The 19,334-nt window shown below is 40.5% G+C and overlaps 1 protein-coding gene across 4 annotated transcripts in view; it reads right to left on the minus strand.

Annotated features, from left to right (window-relative positions):
* Positions 1 to 18,615, minus strand: part of MFSD6 (major facilitator superfamily domain containing 6) — a 42,366-nt gene extending 23,751 nt beyond the window's left edge. For 2 of the 4 annotated variants that reach the window (XM_054044093.1, XM_054044095.1), the window contains exons 1-2: positions 18,439 to 18,615; positions 4,503 to 6,077 (exon numbers count right to left, since the gene is read on the minus strand). In XM_054044093.1, coding sequence (XP_053900068.1) covers positions 4,503 to 6,022 — 1,520 coding nt within the window. In that variant the 5' untranslated portion in view covers positions 6,023 to 6,077; positions 18,439 to 18,615. Of the gene's footprint in view, positions 1 to 4,502; positions 6,078 to 17,824; positions 17,955 to 18,438 lie in introns of those variants that run through there. The other 2 variants (XM_054044094.1, XM_054044096.1) reach the window with 2 other exon arrangements.
* Positions 18,616 to 19,334: the final 719 nt, after the last annotated feature.

A 19,334-nucleotide genomic window follows, 5' to 3' on the forward strand; every position in this document is an offset into this window, starting at 1 on the left:
ATGCCAAAATTGTTCACATTCTGTTTTGGGCCATTAAAAAATTATACAGATGTACAACATACAGCCCTAGTCTCGTCTGGTTATCCCTGTTTTCCATAAGATACATTAAACATCCCTAATGCATTAGTGTAGTTGAAAGCTAATGCTACTCATTTTATTAATAGTTGGAGTAACCTTAAAATAAAGTAAAATAAAATAAACCAGTCATACCAGTCAATGTGTATAATGCAAAGGGGATCACATACGGGATCATTAACTCCTCACCTTTGCCAGTTTGTTTTCACTTTTTGGGAGAAGAGGCTTTAATGCGGTGGACCAAGAGTGTACATTATTTTGCAAAGTTCAAAGAGCTAGTGGAGAAAGATAGCATCTGGGGCGGACAGTTTGCAAGTTGCTATGACTAAAATATAAATAAGTATTAGATAATACTAAAATATGAAAAGAATAGGACCAACAATTAATTTACATTCATTGTTCTGGCTGTGGTTATAAAGGGACGTGTGTTAAATTGACACTAGCTACTGTTACAGAGTAGCAGCCGTGTTAGTCTGCATCCGCAAAAAGAAGAACAGGAGTACTTGTGGCACCTTAGAGACTAACAAATTTATTAGAGCATAAGCTTTCGTGGACTACAGCCCACTTCTTCGGATGCATATAGAATGGAACATATATTGAGGAGATATATATATACACACATACAGAGAGCATAAACAGGTGGGAGTTGTCTTACCAACTCTGAGAGGCCAATTAATTAAGAGAAAAAAAACTTTTGAAGTGATAATCAAGATAACCCAGTACAGACAGTTTGATAAGAAGTGTGAGCATACTTACAAGGGGAGATAGAATCAATGTCTGTAATGGCTCAGCCATTCCCAGTCCTTATTCAAACCGGAGTTGATTGTGTCTAGTTTGCATATCAATTCTAGCTCAGCAGTCTCTCGTTGGAGTCTGTTTTTGAAGTTTTTCTGTTGTAATATAGCCACCCGCAGGTCTGTCACTGAATGACCAGACAGGTTAAAGTGTTCTCCCACTGGTTTTTGAGTATTTTGATTCCTGATGTCAGATTTGTGTCCATTAATTCTTTTGCGTAGAGTCTGGGACTGGGAATGGCTGAGCCATTACAAACATTGATTCTATCTCCCCTTGTAAGTATGCTCACACTTCTTATCAAACTGTCTGTACTGGGCTATCTTGATTATCACTTCAAAAGTTTTTTTTCTCTTAATTAATTGGCATCTCAGAGTTGGTAAGACAACTCCCACCTGTTTATGCTCTCTGTATGTGTGTATATATATCTCCTCAATATATGTTCCATTCTATATGCATCCGAAGAAGTGGGCTGTAGTCCACGAAAGCTTATGCTCTAATAAATTTGTTAGTCTCTAAGGTGCCACAAGTATTCCTGTTCTTCTTTTAGCTACTGTTGGTATCTAAGCAATTTAGGCCGAGTGATGCAATACACTCTGCCCAATATCCATCTAAGTTTAGAAGAGATGGAATTTCTTTTTAAAAAGAAATCCTTAATATGGGAAATGTAGAGCAAAAGCAGCAAGGTCTACACCTCCATTCTTGTCCATTTTACCCTCTTACTTCCACAATCCTGCCATTTCTCTTTCCTACTTAAACCACACATGAAAGAAAAAGAACTAAACCTAAGTTTTTGTACTATAATCAAGCACATTTTGAAAACACCAGAAAATGGAAGTAACTTGATGTAGCCCTATGACTGACTGCGCTGACCACTTTGCTTGTATATTTTAGCTCCTCCTCCCCATACATGTTTTTAGAGGCTTTAAGGTCTTTAGACAGGGAATTTCTTCCTATATATGTGCGTACAATATATAGCACATTGTGGGTTCTACTGCAGTATAAAGAAAAATATTAAGAGGGGGAATTAGATCTCATGTTAAGAGTTTATCTTAACTCCCAAGGTTGCACGGGAGCATTATACTACAGAGCTTTATAATTAGTGTTGTATAAACTAACTCCTATTGATATCATGATTATAAACATCAAAGGTTAATGAAAAAAGCAGTGTTTAAAGGTACTCTAGGCAGCCAGGAGCTATGGAATTGTAGATTCCAAAGAATTTTGCATGTAGGAGATATAAGTCAAAACTGGCAGTCTCCTGTTCAGCGATTGCATCATACCCAGATTTAAAACCATTTTGACTATGGTCTGCTAATGACGGTTCTTTCCATGATTATTATACATTTCTCAATGTCACTGTGACCCTGAAAGAAAATTATGCATTTAACATGAGTAAGTCCCAGGTCCAGATTATCTCCACAATTACATTGCATACACACAAACAGACAAGATTAATTATTATCTCTTGTTCATTTATATACCTTTATAGTCAATATACACATGTAAATTTCAGGGCTTCAGCTCCATCAAGGAGTACTTTCTGGTGACATCAGGTGCTACATATGTATCTCTTACCTAGGCCATGTCATTACCAAAACCTCCAGTATATAGAATTTAGCCATGGACCATCAAATAAATAATTCTTGAATCTAATCTTTTACTTAAAAAGAAAGCTTTCCCTTCCATGATCACTCCTTCCACTTCCCTTTTCCATCCAAATGCATCTAGATCCAGTAATGAATATACTACATTCACACATCTGGCACAAGACCTCTTGTCAAAACATAGTGCCTCATAACTCCACCAGATTATTTATGTTTCTTTTTCCAACAGACACTAAATGTCAGAGGAGAAATACATATCTTTTTAGACTGCAATCCATCTAGTGCCTGTCACATAATAAAGCTAATATTCAATACACTTCATATGAGAGGAGGAAAGCAAAATTTAGTATGCCAAACAAGACATTTTCATGCTGCAGGTGTAGAGACTGTCTCAAGGTTTCAGCATGGTCTATGAAAATTAAAAGCATCTTTTGCTATTCAATTATACTCTTCTTTTTTCCTTTGCCTGCAAAGTGCCAGTAAATTTTGTCAAACTAATTATGTTTAAAATTTAAAGTTATGAAAGCTATTTATCCTTATTATGCAACCCGCTTAAATGGAAGAAATATGAAAATATGACAACTCCTGCTTCACCAATAAAAACAAGCGACGGGAAGGGAGAGAACATCTTGTGATCAGCACAGAAAAATGTATATTTGTTTGCTTAAAATAATGGATCTAGATTAATTAAAAGCCTAAAGACTACTTGGTATAAAATTTGATATCCCATGTGCCAGGCACAGTAACTTGAGAGATCACTTGAAACATACCTTTGACTGAGGTCAAAAGAAACAACAGTGGGATCAACTCACCGAAAACAAACAGGACAGGATGCAGAAAAAAACCTGAATGACCCATATGGTTGAAAATGCACTGACATCTAGATAACAGATCCTCAGGTGTATTGGGAGAGGATATGGGAACAAGACTACATATACAGTTCTGTGAAAACATGCTTTGCCTCTGTTTAGGGGACCACCGTGAGATGTTATAATATTACAGACTTTAAGATAAAAAAGCCCAGAATAGATGGTTGTTCAAACAAATCATGGAGTTTTGAAGCAAAATCATTGAGGATGCACTTTAAAGTAATCCTTTCAAAGTTAAACTGCCAAATATCACTAAAGTGCTGAGGAAACATTTTGGGTGTTATGAATAAGTTATATTATATACATGTTTAAAATGAACATTTACTTCATCATCAGGCAGTCATGTATCTGAGTGTACGCAGGTCAGGACAGAGATCTTTAAAATAAGGGGCAAGAGTGGTTTTAGAGAAGTGTTGCCTCACTGTTTGAATCCACAGTAAAACAGAGTGCTGCAATTCAGAGACTGTAACCTAGTTCCATTCTCTAGAGAATATATTCAAAGTATTTATATACATTTTTGTAATATAAAGTTATAGCACTGGAATATATTACAGATTCACTGTGTCACATTAGGAATTTGAAAGAGATTGGGGGGAAAGGATCACATTAAAAATAAGGCTTGCTAGAAAAAATTCATAGTAAACTTTCACCAGTTTCTAGCATTTTTTTTTTTTTAAATATTGGGTAAATGCTACAGGGATCTTTATATTATCTCTTCTGTTTCTATTGCACTGGACTCCTAGCTTGCCTGATGTATCAGACAGACTACACTATTTCTGGATGTACGGTGTTCTAGCACCAACACAATATCACTCCCTGAAATACTTCTAAGGATGGCGCTGGCAAATACTGACATCTTCACAGATGGTGCTCTCCAACAGTTAAGAGATAGGTGAGGTGGCCTAAATATCCCACTTATCTGCAGGACTGGGGGAGGGTATAAGCTCCAGGCAGAACCATTCTTGGTCCAGCTCAGCCAGGAAGAGCACAATTTAAAAGAAGTCTCATTTATAAGCAGCACAAATATAGTCAAAAAACAGATTCACAGGAGGAGACTCTTTAAAATAGAGAAACGTGAAGCTAACTCAATTTAATACTCTACACACTTAGCTCCACTAACACGTGCACAGTTCTTTAGTGATTATTGTCATTCGCTTACCTGATGTGACCAATCAGTTCAATCAACTTGTGGCTAAAGAAGTAGGCAGTCAGCTCAGACACGTGGCTCAAGACAGAACAGACTCCAAAGAGGGTGGTAGTCCCATTTAGGTCTTCCAAGTGCCAGTAGAGAAAGGTGAACACAAACCCATACCCAAACCCCATAAACCAAGCCACGAACAGCACAGACCCATACTGTATACTGCAAAGAAGCTTTATCAGGTCCCAAAAACTGAATGACTGAGACTGGCTTATGCTGCTGGGGGTGTCATCAGAGGATTCAGTGGAGGCATTTCCATCCACCTGTGGGATCTCTACTTCCTTCCTCTTGTTTTCATCTTCTTTGTAGTGGTTATAATGGAATCTGAACTGGGTGGCCACAATAAGCGCCATTGACATCAGTACACCAAAGACTATGAAAACAATCCTGTAGTTCTTGTACTCAGGAGCTTTGCACCCCAGACCTTCGATGATCACTTCTATACGGGTATAGTCTATACCAATTCCCACCGATAGCATGGCCAGTCCCCAGCCCAGAGAGCCCCACATCCGTTGCAAGCCATAGCGGTCCCTGTGTTTGCCAAGGTATTGGAGAGTCACGGTGTCCACAATGGTAACAGATGAAGCACTGAAAAACTCTCCTATAATAACAACCAAGAGAATGAGTAGAAAGATAGCTTCTACTTCTTGATGATCATAAACCAGCATGACGTGGTCAGAAGATACTGGTTTTGTGGTGACAACAGGTGGTGGTGTAGGGTGGGTCATATTTCCTGGCAGTCCTGGGTTAGTGGTGGTATTCTTTAAAATAAAATTTGTATTGTTGTTATCCAAGGCAAGGTCTACATTTCTGGTCTGAGCAGAAAATGGAAACAATTCCAAAGTTGGGGGACTGTTAGTTAACAGGTCCCGCTTCCCACGACCCTTCTGTAATGTAGCACTAGCTGTAGTTAGTAAAGAAGAAATGGTGGCATTTTGCGGCAGCGATGTTAAAAGGTGGCTGGCATTGGAAGGATGTGGTGGTGGAGGGACCTTTGGTACACATCTTAAGGTAGCTGGTCTAACAAATCCAATCCCCAGGTTAAATAAAATCCAACATAAAAGCGAAAAGAGAAGGACAACTTTCCCTTTTTTAAAGCGATCTGCCACCACTCCCCAGAAAGGAGCACTGCAGAATTCAATAAAGTACCTAATGCCCACCAGAAGTCCACTCTGACTAGCCGACATGCCCAGCTGCTTATAATACACAGGAAGCAATGGGTAAAGGGAGCCATATGCAGAATAAAAGAAAAAATAAAAGACCTTGGAGATCAGAAGATCATTGTTTATTTTGACACAGTGCCTTTCTAACCAGTCTAGCTCCTCGTCTGGGACAGTGGTGGTCTCAGTTGAAGGGGTTTCATTTTGGGGCTGGAGATCTTGCTCTTTGGAAATTCCATTGAAAGGATCAGCAAGCACATACTTTCTCTTCTGCTCTTCTTCATCATCAGTTAAAATGGCAACTTTATCGTCAGCCGCCATAGCTCACCACAAGCATCCAATACTCAACACACTCTCCACAATGACTGCAGCTATCCTGTAGGGCAAATAAAATAGACTATGGTTAAAGCACAACACAGAGAATGAAGGGTGCAATCATGGAAGGTCAGGCACTAAGGAATAAAAGAAAGAGAGCTTTTTATTACTTGCATGCCTTGCCCATAAATACCTCAGGAGCTGAGGAAAGAAAAACATTGTATTCAACTGTTAATTCACTTTGATAATGATAGACAATATTGGCAATCATGAAAAAATGGATTTAGTGACTGACACTGCCACTACTATAGCAACTTATCTTCCAGTAGCAGTTCTGTAGCTCTTTGCAATAACCATCCTATACATTTATTACAGGAGAGATTTTCAAAGGCACAAATAGGAGCTAAACAACTAACTGCAATTTGTGCCTTTGAAATCTCCCCCTACAAATCATCTGCTTTCCTAAGAATCTAACTCCAGTATTTACCGTTTTGCTTAAATAACCGTAGGACAGGGAATGAGGTGACTCCGGGGACAAGTAATGAGTCATATCCATTCCACCTGGAGTCCCATTTTCAGAAACGCTGAGCATCTACAACTTCAGTTGAAGTCAGTGGGACTGTGGTTGCTCAGCACCTCTGGGAAAAAGAAAAGTAAGACCCCCTAGTTCCTAGTGGGCAGGTACCTACATCATACAAATCATCCTCACAAATAGGCTGGAAGCCTCAGTAGCAGGGGGCAAGGATTGAACAGACATGGGACTAAACTGATCTTTTTTCCCTTCCAATCAAGGTTCAGAAATACAGGAGGGACTGAGGAGAAATCATAATGCCACTGCAGGCCCCATACTTATTCTGAGGAGAAACAGTGGATTTCAGGAAGGTCAGGCCTGTACCTTTTTACAAATCATAATTCATTTAAAAACCAATGTTAAAAGCCAGCAGGATTTAGATTTCAGTTTTAAGATCATCTTTCATACTCAATAATAATTATTAATAATAGTAGAGTTAGCCATTAGTAACTTTCCTTACTGGGAACAAAAAATTGGTCTCCCACACAGAAGTGCAGTCCGTTAGTTCTTAGCTATCAGATTGGAGACATATTGCATTAATTTGAGATTTTGCAGTATTAATATTTGTGAGCATAACCTGGAAAAAATATTAGATTAGCAAACTACATAATGTAAATATGTTTCATTCTAAATAAATATTTCAGTGCATGTTTCTGGATAAGTCAAAAGATGCCACAAAACAATTTAACTTAAATGTTTAATAGATACTCTCTTGCCTGAAGCAATATATTTTTGTTTTTCACTCTGGATCAACTTACATTCCAAAGTAGAATTTTTTAAGGACTAAGTTTTAATTATAGTGGTTTCAAGCTCTTTTGGATTGCTGATAAACTGTTCCACTGAAATTTATTAATGTCATAATATTTAAATTGTGAAATATAGAACAGGTTTCTCCAGTGATTCCTTTAATATTCTGTAAGGAACTTAACTTCCTAGTCTCTAAAAGCTAAGAAGCCCTCAGAAGATTCCAATCTCTAATATTTTAGAATCAAATTGGAAGCTTAGTTTTGCCTGCTTATGAACTCATTGTTGATTGAGATAAGCGGAGTTTATCCCTTTAAATAACTGATTATAGTTCAGAATTTTCTCCCAAACATTAAGGGCAATAACTGACAAGGGATGTAAGTTTAGAAGATTTCTTTCTGGCCTAATAGTATTCACAGGTATTATTCTAGTTCAGTGATGTTTATTAAGTTCTGTTCCATATTAAACCAATGTGCATTAGGTGTTGTTGTTTTTTTAATTAAGTACATCAGAAGTAGGAAGCCTGCCAAACTAATCAGTGGGGCCACCAAATGATCGAGGTGCTAAAGGAGCACTCAAGGAAGATAAGGCCATTATGGAGAAGCAAAATGAATTCTTTGCATCAGGCTTCATTAAAGAGGATGTAAGGGAAATTCCCATGCCCAAGCCATTCTTTTTAGGTGACAAATCTGAGGAACTGTCCCAAATTTAAGTGTCATTAGAGGCGGTTTTGGAACAAGTTGATAAATTAAACAGTAATAAGTTACCAGGATCACATGGTATTCACTCAAGAGTTCTGAAGAAACTCAAATATGAAATAGCAGAACTACTAAATGTGATATGTAACCATCATTTAAATCAGCCTCTGTACCAGGTGTCTAGAGGATAGCTAATATGCCACCAATTTTTTTAAAAAGGCTCAAGAGGCGATCCTGGCAATTACAGGCTGGTAAGCCTAACTTCAGTACTAGGCAAATTGGTTGAAACTATAGTAAAGAACAGAATTATCAGACACATAAATGAACACGATTTAGTTCATGAACGAAAGAGTCAACATGGCTTTTGTAAAGGGAAATCATGCCAATCTATTAAAATTCTTTGTGGGGGTCATTAAACATGTGAACAAGGGTGACTCAGTAAATATAATGTACTTGTATTTTCAGTAAGTCTTTGACAAGGTGCCTCACCAAAAGCTCTTAAGCAAAGTAAGCGGTCATAGATAAGAGGGAAGGTCCTCTCATGGATCAGTAACTGGTTAAAAGATAGAAAACAAACGGTAGGAATAAATGGTCTGTTTTCAGAATGGTGAGAGGTAAATCGTGGTGTTCCCCAGGAGTCTGTATTGGGACCAGTGTTTTTTCCAACATAGCCATAAATCTGGAAAAAGGGGTAAACTGTGAGGTGGCAAAATTTGCAGATGCCACAAAATTACTCAAGATAGTTAAGTCCAAAACAGACTGTGAAGAGTCACAAAGGGAACCTCACAAAACTGGGTGAGTGGGCAACAAAATGGCAGATCAAAGTAAATTTTGATAAATGCAAAGTAATACACACTGGAAAACACAATCCCAACTATACATATAAAATGATCGTGTCTAAATTAGCTGCTATCACTCAAGAGAGAAATCTTTTGAGTCATTGTGGATAGTTCTCTGAAAACATCTGATCAATGTGCAGCAGCAGTCAAAAAAGCTAAAAGAATGTTATGAACCACTGGGAAAGGGACAGATAAGAAGACAGTAAATATAAAACCACTATCTAAATCCATGGCATGCCCATACCTTGAGTTTGTATATTAAAAATAGAAATGGTACAGAGAAGGGCAACAAAAATGATTAAGGGTATGGAACAGCTTCCATACAAAGAGAGATTAAGACGACTGGGACTTTTCAGCTTGGAAAAGAGATGACTAAGGAGGGATATGATAGAGGTGTGGAGAAAGTGAATAAGGAAATGTTATTTACTTCTTCACATAACACAAAAACCAGGGGTCACCCACTGAAATTAACAGGCAGCAGGTTTAAAACAAACAAAAGGAAGTACTTCTTCACACAACGTATACTCAACGTGTGGGACTCATTGCCATGGGATGTTGTGAACGCCAACAGTATAACAGGGTTCAAAAAAGAATTGGGTAAGTTCATGGAGGACAGGGCCATCAACAGCTATTAGCCAAGATGGTCAGGAGTGCAAATCCCATGCTCTGGGTGTCCCTAAGCATCTGACTGGCAGATGCTGGGACTGGACAACAGGGGATGGATCACTTGAGAATTGCTCTGTTCATTCCCTCTGAAGCAGCTGGCATTGTCTGCTGTTGGAAGACAGGATACTGGGCTAGATGAAGCATTGGTTTGACCCCGTTTGCCATTCTTATATTTGTGGAATAAACTGCAGTGGACCCAGTAATATAATCTAAAATTTAGTCTGGAAAGCTCTTCCCTTTCTCTAGACTCCAGCATTGTGGTTGATTTTATCTGCAGGCATTTTTAAAACAAGTTCAGTGTTGCCAATTCCAGGATTTTACCATGAATGTTGCAATACCTGGTGTTTTTCTCACCAACCCCAGCTGATGAATAATATTACCTGACAATCTCTTCTTTCATTTAAAAAAAAAAAAAAAAAAAAAAAAAAAAGGTTCTATCCCTCATGGTTGAACCCTAAACGCTCTAAAACCAGAAGACAAAGAGAGAGAGAGAGAGAGAAAAAAAAAGACATGATTTTTAAATCAATGTCATAATTTTGGGGGCCTGAATCTTGATTTTTAAGTGTTTGGAGTTGGCAAACTGCAGAAGCTTACACTGATTTCTAATTAACTGATGCACATTGTTGTCAAATTTGAAAATAATTTTTCTTGCTCTTATTCACTAATATCATAAGATACTCTTAAAACCAGTTTTTGGAGTATACATTAGACCTGGTACGTTAAATACTATTACTAATCAATTTAATTAGAGTGCTGGAATCATTGAGGCAAGTTCTTTTGCACATTTATAGTGAACTTTTTCTATTATTGCTCATTTTTGGTTAAAAAACAGACAAAACAAATTCTACTGATTACCAGGTTAGATTTGCCATTGAGTTCTTCAGTTTTTTCTTTTAGGCCTGCCTTGGTTCTGCAACTTGTGAGTGGGCAGACCCCTACACATGTGTGGAACCCCGCTGACTTTAATAGGAGTCAATTGAAGGATCATGGCCTTACTCTCTACCCTGAGATTAACCTTATGAACCTATACAAGTATCTACATGCTCATCTAATTCTAGCTGCTAAGAGTTATTGTGTCAGAGTTTGGTTTCTCTCGGTTATAGACAAGTTCTCTCTTACATGGCAAGATCAAGTGGAAAAATGTTGTGCAGTTTGACATCAGCTCTTCTTAGGTCAAGAGAAGCCACCCTGATGTGGAGAAGTCAGAATAATCTTGATTAAAAACAAAAATAAACACATTGTATTCCTAATCCTATGCATATGGATTCAAAACTATCTGATTTAGCATCAAAAATACATGGGTGGCAACGTACAAGGAATTTTTAAACACAACAAACATGATTCTTAATCTGTCTTTTTATTTGCAGTTTCCTTTCCAATTGCAATAGGTTTCAGATTTAGGTTTCCTGGAGTATGTTAATTTTATAAGGTTTATGGATAACTAATATATTACAATTGCTTATTATTGTTGGGGTTTAAAAATATTAAGCTATTGGATCTTTTCCTCATATGTTTTTACATCTGTTATTGCATCCATTTTCTTCTAAATTTGTTATGTATGTGTAATGTGATAGAAACACCTGTATTTTCACTGTACTTTGTGAAATGTTATAGAAAAATATTTCATAAAACAAAAATTTTAAAGTAAATATTTCATTGAATTCCATTAGTAATGCACTATATACCCGTTCAGTAATAGGACACAGAATCAGCATTAGCAGAAATTTCACAGGATTACTTTTCAGATTTTGAGCAGAGTCAATTTAAGATGTGGTGTTAATTAAAGGGGGGGAGGGAAGATAGTGGAAATGAACAAACTAACAAACAGGTTCCTTGGAATGTCCTACAATGGTTCTAACGATGGCTTTCCAACTTATAACAAAAAGCAACACAGCTTGGCCATTGGGCACCTCTTCAGTGAAATCAAACTAAGCAGCAGCAAAAACATTTCTCAAGTTGAAGTGAGAGGAATAGACTATACCTTCCCTATTCCAAGGTTAGTTTAATTACATCATCACTATTGAAATTTTACGAACGTTAGTGCTTTATAAAAACATTTTCCATATCTACAAGATTGTAGTCTTAAGAGGCAGTGTGTGGACTATAGTTCTAAGGATCAGCTTGGGCAAACTACAAACATTTGTAGCAGGAACAAACATGTTGAGAATGTCCAGACTAGATCCCTTACAAATGTATTAACTATCTTGAGCTAACTGGCATTTAACTGGAGCCCAAAAAACTCTAATTAAGACAAGACCTTAGAAGAACATGGTGATGGAGTGTGGAGTTTTAGCCCTGGGCTACTGAACACTGATTTCTGACCTCATCATAGAAATCGTGAACATAAGTTCTGAAGGCACCTTTTACCAATTTACCCAAGTGACAAGGTTAAAGTGAAGAATAGCTGCTAGCAAAGATCATGTATGCTCCAATTTAGTTGTCGTGATTAAAGGCTTGCCTGTGGTAGATCTTGAACAGCCTAATAAACCTTTTGCAAAGAGGCGAGATGTAGCATGTTGCACAAATCCGCCTGTGTGATACCACCAAGAGGGATCTTGTCCCCCAACATGCAGGGCAAATAAACAAACTTCCCAGAAGTTAAAGTGCCCAAATCACTCACACAAACATAAGAGAGAATTATGTATGTAGGTCCCCAATATCTGAACACCTCCCTGACATAAAGGTCATAACACTCCCTCTCAGTTATGAGGTATTATTCTTCCCATATTACAGATGCAGAGAGAAAGCCACCTGCCGAAAATCACACAGGAAGTCTGTGGCTGTTCCAGGAATAGATGCATAGACTCAGTCTATGAGACCACCCTTCCTCTGAGACTACTTACGTAAATGTACACTGGCTTCCTTTAACTACAAGCCTATCCTTCCTCTCTCTTTTGTGACTGTGTATTGTTTCTTTTAAGTTAAGGATAAATAATCAGTTATATGCAAGAAAAACTTTGAAAAATAAATGATTCCTTCTGTTATAAGTCAGTGTTCCTATTCTTTCACCTCTGCTGTATTTACTTAGGTTTTATTTCAAACATTCAAATCTAGAACCATTTTACTCCTTTTGTGGCTGATTTTATCAAAAGGATCATCTAGCCTTAATAATGACCTTCCACAATAACTGTTAAACGCAGGAAGAAAAGGGAGGCAACCCTTTGCTCTGAGAAATGAATAAGATAAAGTGGGTGTCTGGTGCTAGCTTTAATATCCAATATTACCCTCAAGAGAAAACCCCAGTGACTTGTTATAGTCAATTGGCTGGCAGGAGCCAGCTATCACAATATTTCCCACTATATGTTAACCAGACATCTTATGTAGATTATTTTAATACTTAACATTAAAGAATGAGTTTTAGATAATCAAATGAAGATAAATTTATAAAAAAATCTTTAAAAGAAAAACAATCAGATCTGTTCCTAAGGCAGCTAGAAAAATCATAGAAAATATGTGTTTTTTGAGGCACCCCACTGTCTTATAGTGACATACAACATATACAAGCCTGTAACAGGCAGAATCTTTTGGAGAGGCCAAGCAGAGAATAGCAGGCTTTTAAACTCAACGTAATATAAAGAAGGTTGCACACAAAGCAAAGTAGTTTCTCTTCACATTAAAGTATCTCATTAAAACACTTATTTCTATTTATTTTTAATTTCATAAAAGGTGCAATCATACAAGGAATTGGAAAATACAAAGAGCCAATCTATTCCCGACAGCTCAACCTGGCACTACAAATCAATCTCTATAATCAAAGGAAAGGATCGAGTATATCAAAGTTCAATTCTCCTCCTGCACTTACCCTTGCCAAAAATTTGAGAAAACATGTGTGCTTTGCAGTGTGCCCTGAAATCAACAAATCGGATAGGGGAGTTAATGCCAGAATTGAGGGGCCCCCCTTCGTAGAAAGTGTCCTATCATTAGCCCCATCTCATTTAAACCAAGGAGTACACAACTCAAGTGCCTCCATGCAGCAAGTGCAGCAATATAGCAGGGACACAGCAGCAACCTCCCAGGGAGGCAGATCCCAGGCCACTTGGGATATGTCTACACTGCAATTAAATACTTGTGGCTAGCCCATGTCAGCTGGACTATTTGCCAGCCACGGGTGTTTAATTGCAGTGTAGACATACACATAGGGCTTTATAGGCCAAAACCAGCACCTTAAATTCCACCTAGAAACCAACAGGCGATTAGGTTTGATACCTTATGGGGAACTGCTAATACTTAAATATATAGCATAAATATTTGATTTTAACAAGAAATTGGGTATAGTTAAGAATCAAAAAGCAATATAAAATTAGAGAGCCTCAAAAAATAAGCATATTAAGTGCAAAAGCCATAATTTGTTATACACACAGGGTAGACACTTACAGAAGGACTTTGATGAGTTAAGTATCTTCAACAATATGTGCACAAAATTATATTTACATATCACTGAAAACTAATACATTGAGAGCATCCAAAACAGGAAGCATTAACTAAAGCTTTCAAACCCATATGTAGCTATAGCAAAAAGAGCAGATTGGATTGCAGTCTGCATGATGTTGATAAATCAGAGGAGAATTTATCAGTCAGGCCTTCCATGTCACACTCACCAATATGGCATCAAGTTCCCATTTAATTATCTCAAATTTTCGTTAAACTTAGCAAGTAGAACAGGATTGCAATAAACAAGAGAAATTTCACAGGAAACTTTCTATTAGCAGATTTTCAAGTTTTCAGTCACTCATTCCTCTAAAATAATACTTCATAAAATTTACTTGATATTTTGCTAATCACTGTTTAATTTAGAAATAACCCTGTGGTACAGTTGAAGATGCATCTGTGTCAATGCTTACAAGTTGTGCAATTCTATCTTAACAGTTATTAATATTCGTTGTTAGCCATCAGAGCCAATAAACAGTACATAAAGCCTATGTAAGATATCGGAAGTGGTGTTTCTGTTTCTAGTGTTGAGCTGTAGAAGTAACAGAGCTAACTTTCCTCCACAAACATCTTGACAAGACAATCTGTTTCAAAGAATGGGTAAATGAAAGAATATTAGCAAATGCAGAATTATGGGCTAAATGGTGTTTCTACTAAAGCCATTGGATATTTTGCCATTGAAACGCCAGCAGAATAGGGCTGAATCTGCAATGACAAACAAGTAGTCCCATGTTGACTACAATGGGACTACCCCCTTTAACAAAATTACATATGCAAGTCTTCATAATATTGTGCTCTATATCTGTATTATGCTTTGTTGTTTTAACATTACAAACAAACACAGATGTACAGGACCTTTCATATAGCCTTTTAGGAGTATACCCATCAAAACTTGATTGCCTGGGCATCAGTTTGCATTCCAGAACACTGCTATAGAGTACAGACTCTCAGTACTGTACTATCAGAATTTCTAGAGCCACCACTTTATCCTCCTTTAAATCCATTTTTAAAAGGTCCTTTGGTGTGGTGCCTACAAATCACTACCATTGGTTACACTGGTGACCACCTGAAACTTCCAAGACCTCTATGACTACCTACTTATGCAAATACCCAGGTCTCTGCTCTTGCCTCATCCTCCCTCTTCTCCATCTCTCTGTTGATTCACCTGTTTAGTATTTAGAGAATGTGATTGTTAGCCCTCTGGATCAGGGGCTGGCTCTGCGTTATTTATTTGTCCAAATCCTCTAATCCCTTTGTGGGGATTAAGGCAATACAACAAAGGAATAACAGTAAATTCTCCACTACTCAGCACTTTGTGTATTTATTTACACCTGAGCAAAGTGGATGTAAATGCTACCCTTCTGGTTTGGTAACATTTTACACTCACTTTGCCCATGTAAACGACAACGCAAGATGCAAGACAGTGGGCAGCGAGACCCTGCATTTATTATATGTATAGACTAGCGGTTCTCAAACTGTGGGTCATGATCCCATTTTAATGGGGTCGCCAGAGCTGGTGATAGACTTACTGGGGCCCAGGGCTTCAGCCCTGGGTGGTAGAGCTCAGGTTACAGGCCCCACCCCCACATGAGGATGAAGACTTTGTGCTTCAGCTCCCCCCACACACACCCCCGGGGCGGTGGGGCTCGGGTGGGCTCAGGCTTCAGTCTCCACTCCTGGGGTCATGTAGTAATTTTTGTTGTCAGAAAGAGGTTGCTGTGCAATGAAGTTTGAGAACCCCCGGTACTGAGTAAACTCCGTTCAGGAGAGGCTGGTATTTCCAACAGACACAGCCTTTATCAGCTCCTCTGGAACACCAAATTTATTTACACTATCTGCTTAATTAGGAAATATTTATCCTTATTTCAAAGTACTGCAGAAAAATATTTGCCAAACAACATTATAGTTTATTCAGTTATAATATGATGTTTTACTGCTAGAATTTTCTCCACTCACTCACATAAGAGTATTGTTTTGGCCCAACTGAGAATGGAAGTGTTTTTGCCAACCAGTTTAAATCCAAGATTGAACCAATCTTTAATAGGTTAATTTGATAGTGAAAATCATATGGCTTTTAAAATATGTAGTTTTTATTTTAAAACTACCAGTAGCTACATCTTATGAGATGCTAACACAAAACTAGATCTTAAACTCTATACATGGCAGCAAACAATATTCACAGATAAATATTAAACTTCTGCTGGGTTTGTGAGGTAAGCTCATATACTACATATGCCAATAGCTATGCTGATAAATGAAGCATGCAAGAGTATGAACAAAGCAGTAAATAAAAAGTTCCTACTGAGAACGTGGTTAGTTCACTAAGATCTTAATTTGTTTTTAAATATACAAAAATTGAATATCAGCCCGAGGGAGTGTCATATGTAGACACCCCCAGCACAAGATAAAGAGTGACAATGCTTCTGAAGAGGTTTTAGAGGAAACTTAGCATTTGGTCAGCGCCTCCAGTGAAATGTGAACTATTAGCGCAGTACATTCCATCAAAACCTGGACGTTCAACTGGGAAGCACTGGTTAATTTGGCATGGAATGACTCAATTACATAGACTGTGGTTAGGCCTCACCCACAACACTGAATATTGTGTTGCTACAATTCCTAAAGAATGAGGCTAGCGTCCGATGGAGGTTATAGTCTAACCACTGCAGATGCCAAAGATCTGAACTAAGAGGAAAGATTGGATGTGACCAGTTTTCTCAAAAAGCAGCATGTGTGCCAATCCACCCAAAACATTCATGTTCTTATAACGGACTTGGGGAAATTGGTTAAACAGAAACCTGTCTGTCAATCAGAAAGATCAAAAGTATTTGAAGAATAAATCTCAGAGATACCAGGAAAGTGCTATGAGAGAGGATTCAACCTGAGGAAAATACAAAACATCTCCCAACTACAGTGTAAGGGAAGGGAGCAAATACTTGGAGAAATGGGGGTGGGGGATATAGATAGTCTTCAAAGTAGACGGGAGGCACTGAAAGTTACAGGGCAGGGGAGAAGAGAGGGCTGCACTAGCTGGGAGAGAAGCTTGGCTACCACTGTATGATTATTATCAGCCTCTTAATACTTTATATAGAAAGAAAATCTGACTGGTCCCCACATGCAGGAAGAGCAAGCTGGAAGACTGGTATGTGGTCAGAAAAAGGAAGCAAAGCAAGTCCTCATTATTACAGTGAGAAACACCCTCAAGGCAATCCCCGTAACTGCTAAATCCTCCTGCACAATTAAGAAGAATTGTGCCCCATCTCATCCCCACACATAACACACACACTGCTGAAAAACACTTCAGCTGAACCCCCAAATCACCCAACCCCTATATGAAAATACCCGATCACTCCTCTTAATTTCCAAACCCTGTTCCTTCCATCCAAGAGCCCTGACCCGTCTTCCTGATGTCAAAAATCTTTCATCCCACCATTGCGGCCCTCAGAGAAGAGAAATGGAATGGAGTTTAAGACACTGGACTGGTTCTTGCTAGCTCAGCCACAGACATCCTGAGTGACCTTGGGCAAGACACTTATTCTCTCTCAGTGCCTTACCTCCCTACCTCACAGGGTTTTGAGAGGATATATATATATATATTAATGTTTGTGATGTACTACTCAGATACTACAGTGGCCCAGCACCACAGAAAAAGCCTGCTAACAAAAACATTTGGTCCTAGCAATTATGCCTGCTCCTCCCCTTCTTCCAGTTTTACCCACTTGAAGGGCCACACTCATTTCTGGTTATTTTATAGGCCACCTCCTTGTGATAAAGGCTTTTCACTATGCTCCAAAGAGAGATGTAAATCTCACTCCATTTTGCTAGGTAATTCATTCAATTTGGGGTATCACTCATTCATACGGACCCAGCTGGGCAGAGAGGACATCTGTCGATGTAAAAAGACAACAGCTGGCTGGCCGGGCAGGGGGGTTTTCATGCCGACGGACAGGTGCATGTCGGGGGAGCGATGGGTCCTCCGCACGCAGCCCCAGGCACCCGGCTCCGCAGCGCCTTTGTTTGCAAGGGGAGTTACGTTTGCGGAAGTCCATGCCCGGGCGATGCAGCAGCTTCCACATTACAAAACAAATACGAACCGGATTACTCAGTCTCACCTCCCTGCAGCTGTGACACCAAGGGTGGAGCCGGCGATGCTTTCCCCAGGCCGGGCAGCACGCAAAGCCCCGTCCACTTCAGCCGGGGCGGGGCGGGGCGGGGAGGGGAAGGGATGGGGACTGGGGTTAAACCCAGGTAAATAAAACGCCCCCTGGAATAAAGCAACAGCAGCTGCGGCACGAGTCTCGGACCCAGTGGAGTCACACCAGACACAAGTCACTGCCAGCCCCCCGGGAATCCCACCCACCCCGCCAGCCTGCCCAGGGCCGCCAGTGCTGAGCCAGCTGCAGGCGGGAGGGGCAGCAAGCCAGGCAGATTTCCCTGCTTTCCCCCGAGTGCGTGTGGAGGCGACGGGCAATGACTCACCTCGTGGCGGGGGGTCCCTCACAGCCTCTTCCCTCTCGCGGCTGCTCCCGGAGCGCGGCTGCTGTGCTGCGGGCGGGGGCCGCGCACCATCCCCAGCCGCCGCTGCCAACTCCTCTGCGCACGACCGCGGCGGGGCTCAGCTGCCGACCCGACCTCCAGCGGCGGCTGCTGCAAGGTGCCGGCCGGCTGGAGCTACAGCGCGGAGGGCAGGGCCCGACCCAGTCAGGCAGGGCTCCGCCCTCCCGGCGCTCCGCGCCCCGTACGCCAGGGGGCAGCCCCGGCACAGCGTGGAGCTCCCTCCCGCGGCGTGCGCCGGGCCAAGGAGCAGCGAGCTGGGCACATCAGCCCCGCTAACAGCCTGCAGGGCGCGTCCCGGGGCGGGCCCTTAACCCTGCCTGCCCCAGTCCGCCCAGGCGCAGGGGTATCCGTGAAAGCCCCGGATCTCAGCCTTCATCACCCCCTACCGACACCCCTGTGGTATCCGCCCTCATCACCCCTACTGACACCCCCGGTGGTATCCGCCCTCACCATCCCCTATCGACACCCCCTGTGGTATCCGCCCTCACCATCCCCTATCGACACCCCCTGTGGTATCCGCCCTCACCATCCCCTATCGACACCCCTGTGGTATCCGCCCTCATTACCCCCTACCGACACCCCCGGTGGTATCCACCCTCACCATCCCTACCGACACCCCTGTGGTATCCACCCTCACCATCCCCTATCGACACCCCCTGTGGTATCCGCCCTCACCATCCCCTATCGACACCCCCTGTGGTATCCGCCCTCACCATCCCCTATCGACACCCCCGGTGGTATCCGCCCTCACCATCCCCTATCGACACCCCTGTGGTATCCGCCCTCATTACCCCCTACCGACACCCCCGGTGGTATCC

The sequence above is a fragment of the Malaclemys terrapin genome, chromosome 11 (assembly GCF_027887155.1).
Source record: "Malaclemys terrapin pileata isolate rMalTer1 chromosome 11, rMalTer1.hap1, whole genome shotgun sequence".
Classification (NCBI taxonomy): domain Eukaryota; kingdom Metazoa; phylum Chordata; order Testudines; family Emydidae; genus Malaclemys; species Malaclemys terrapin.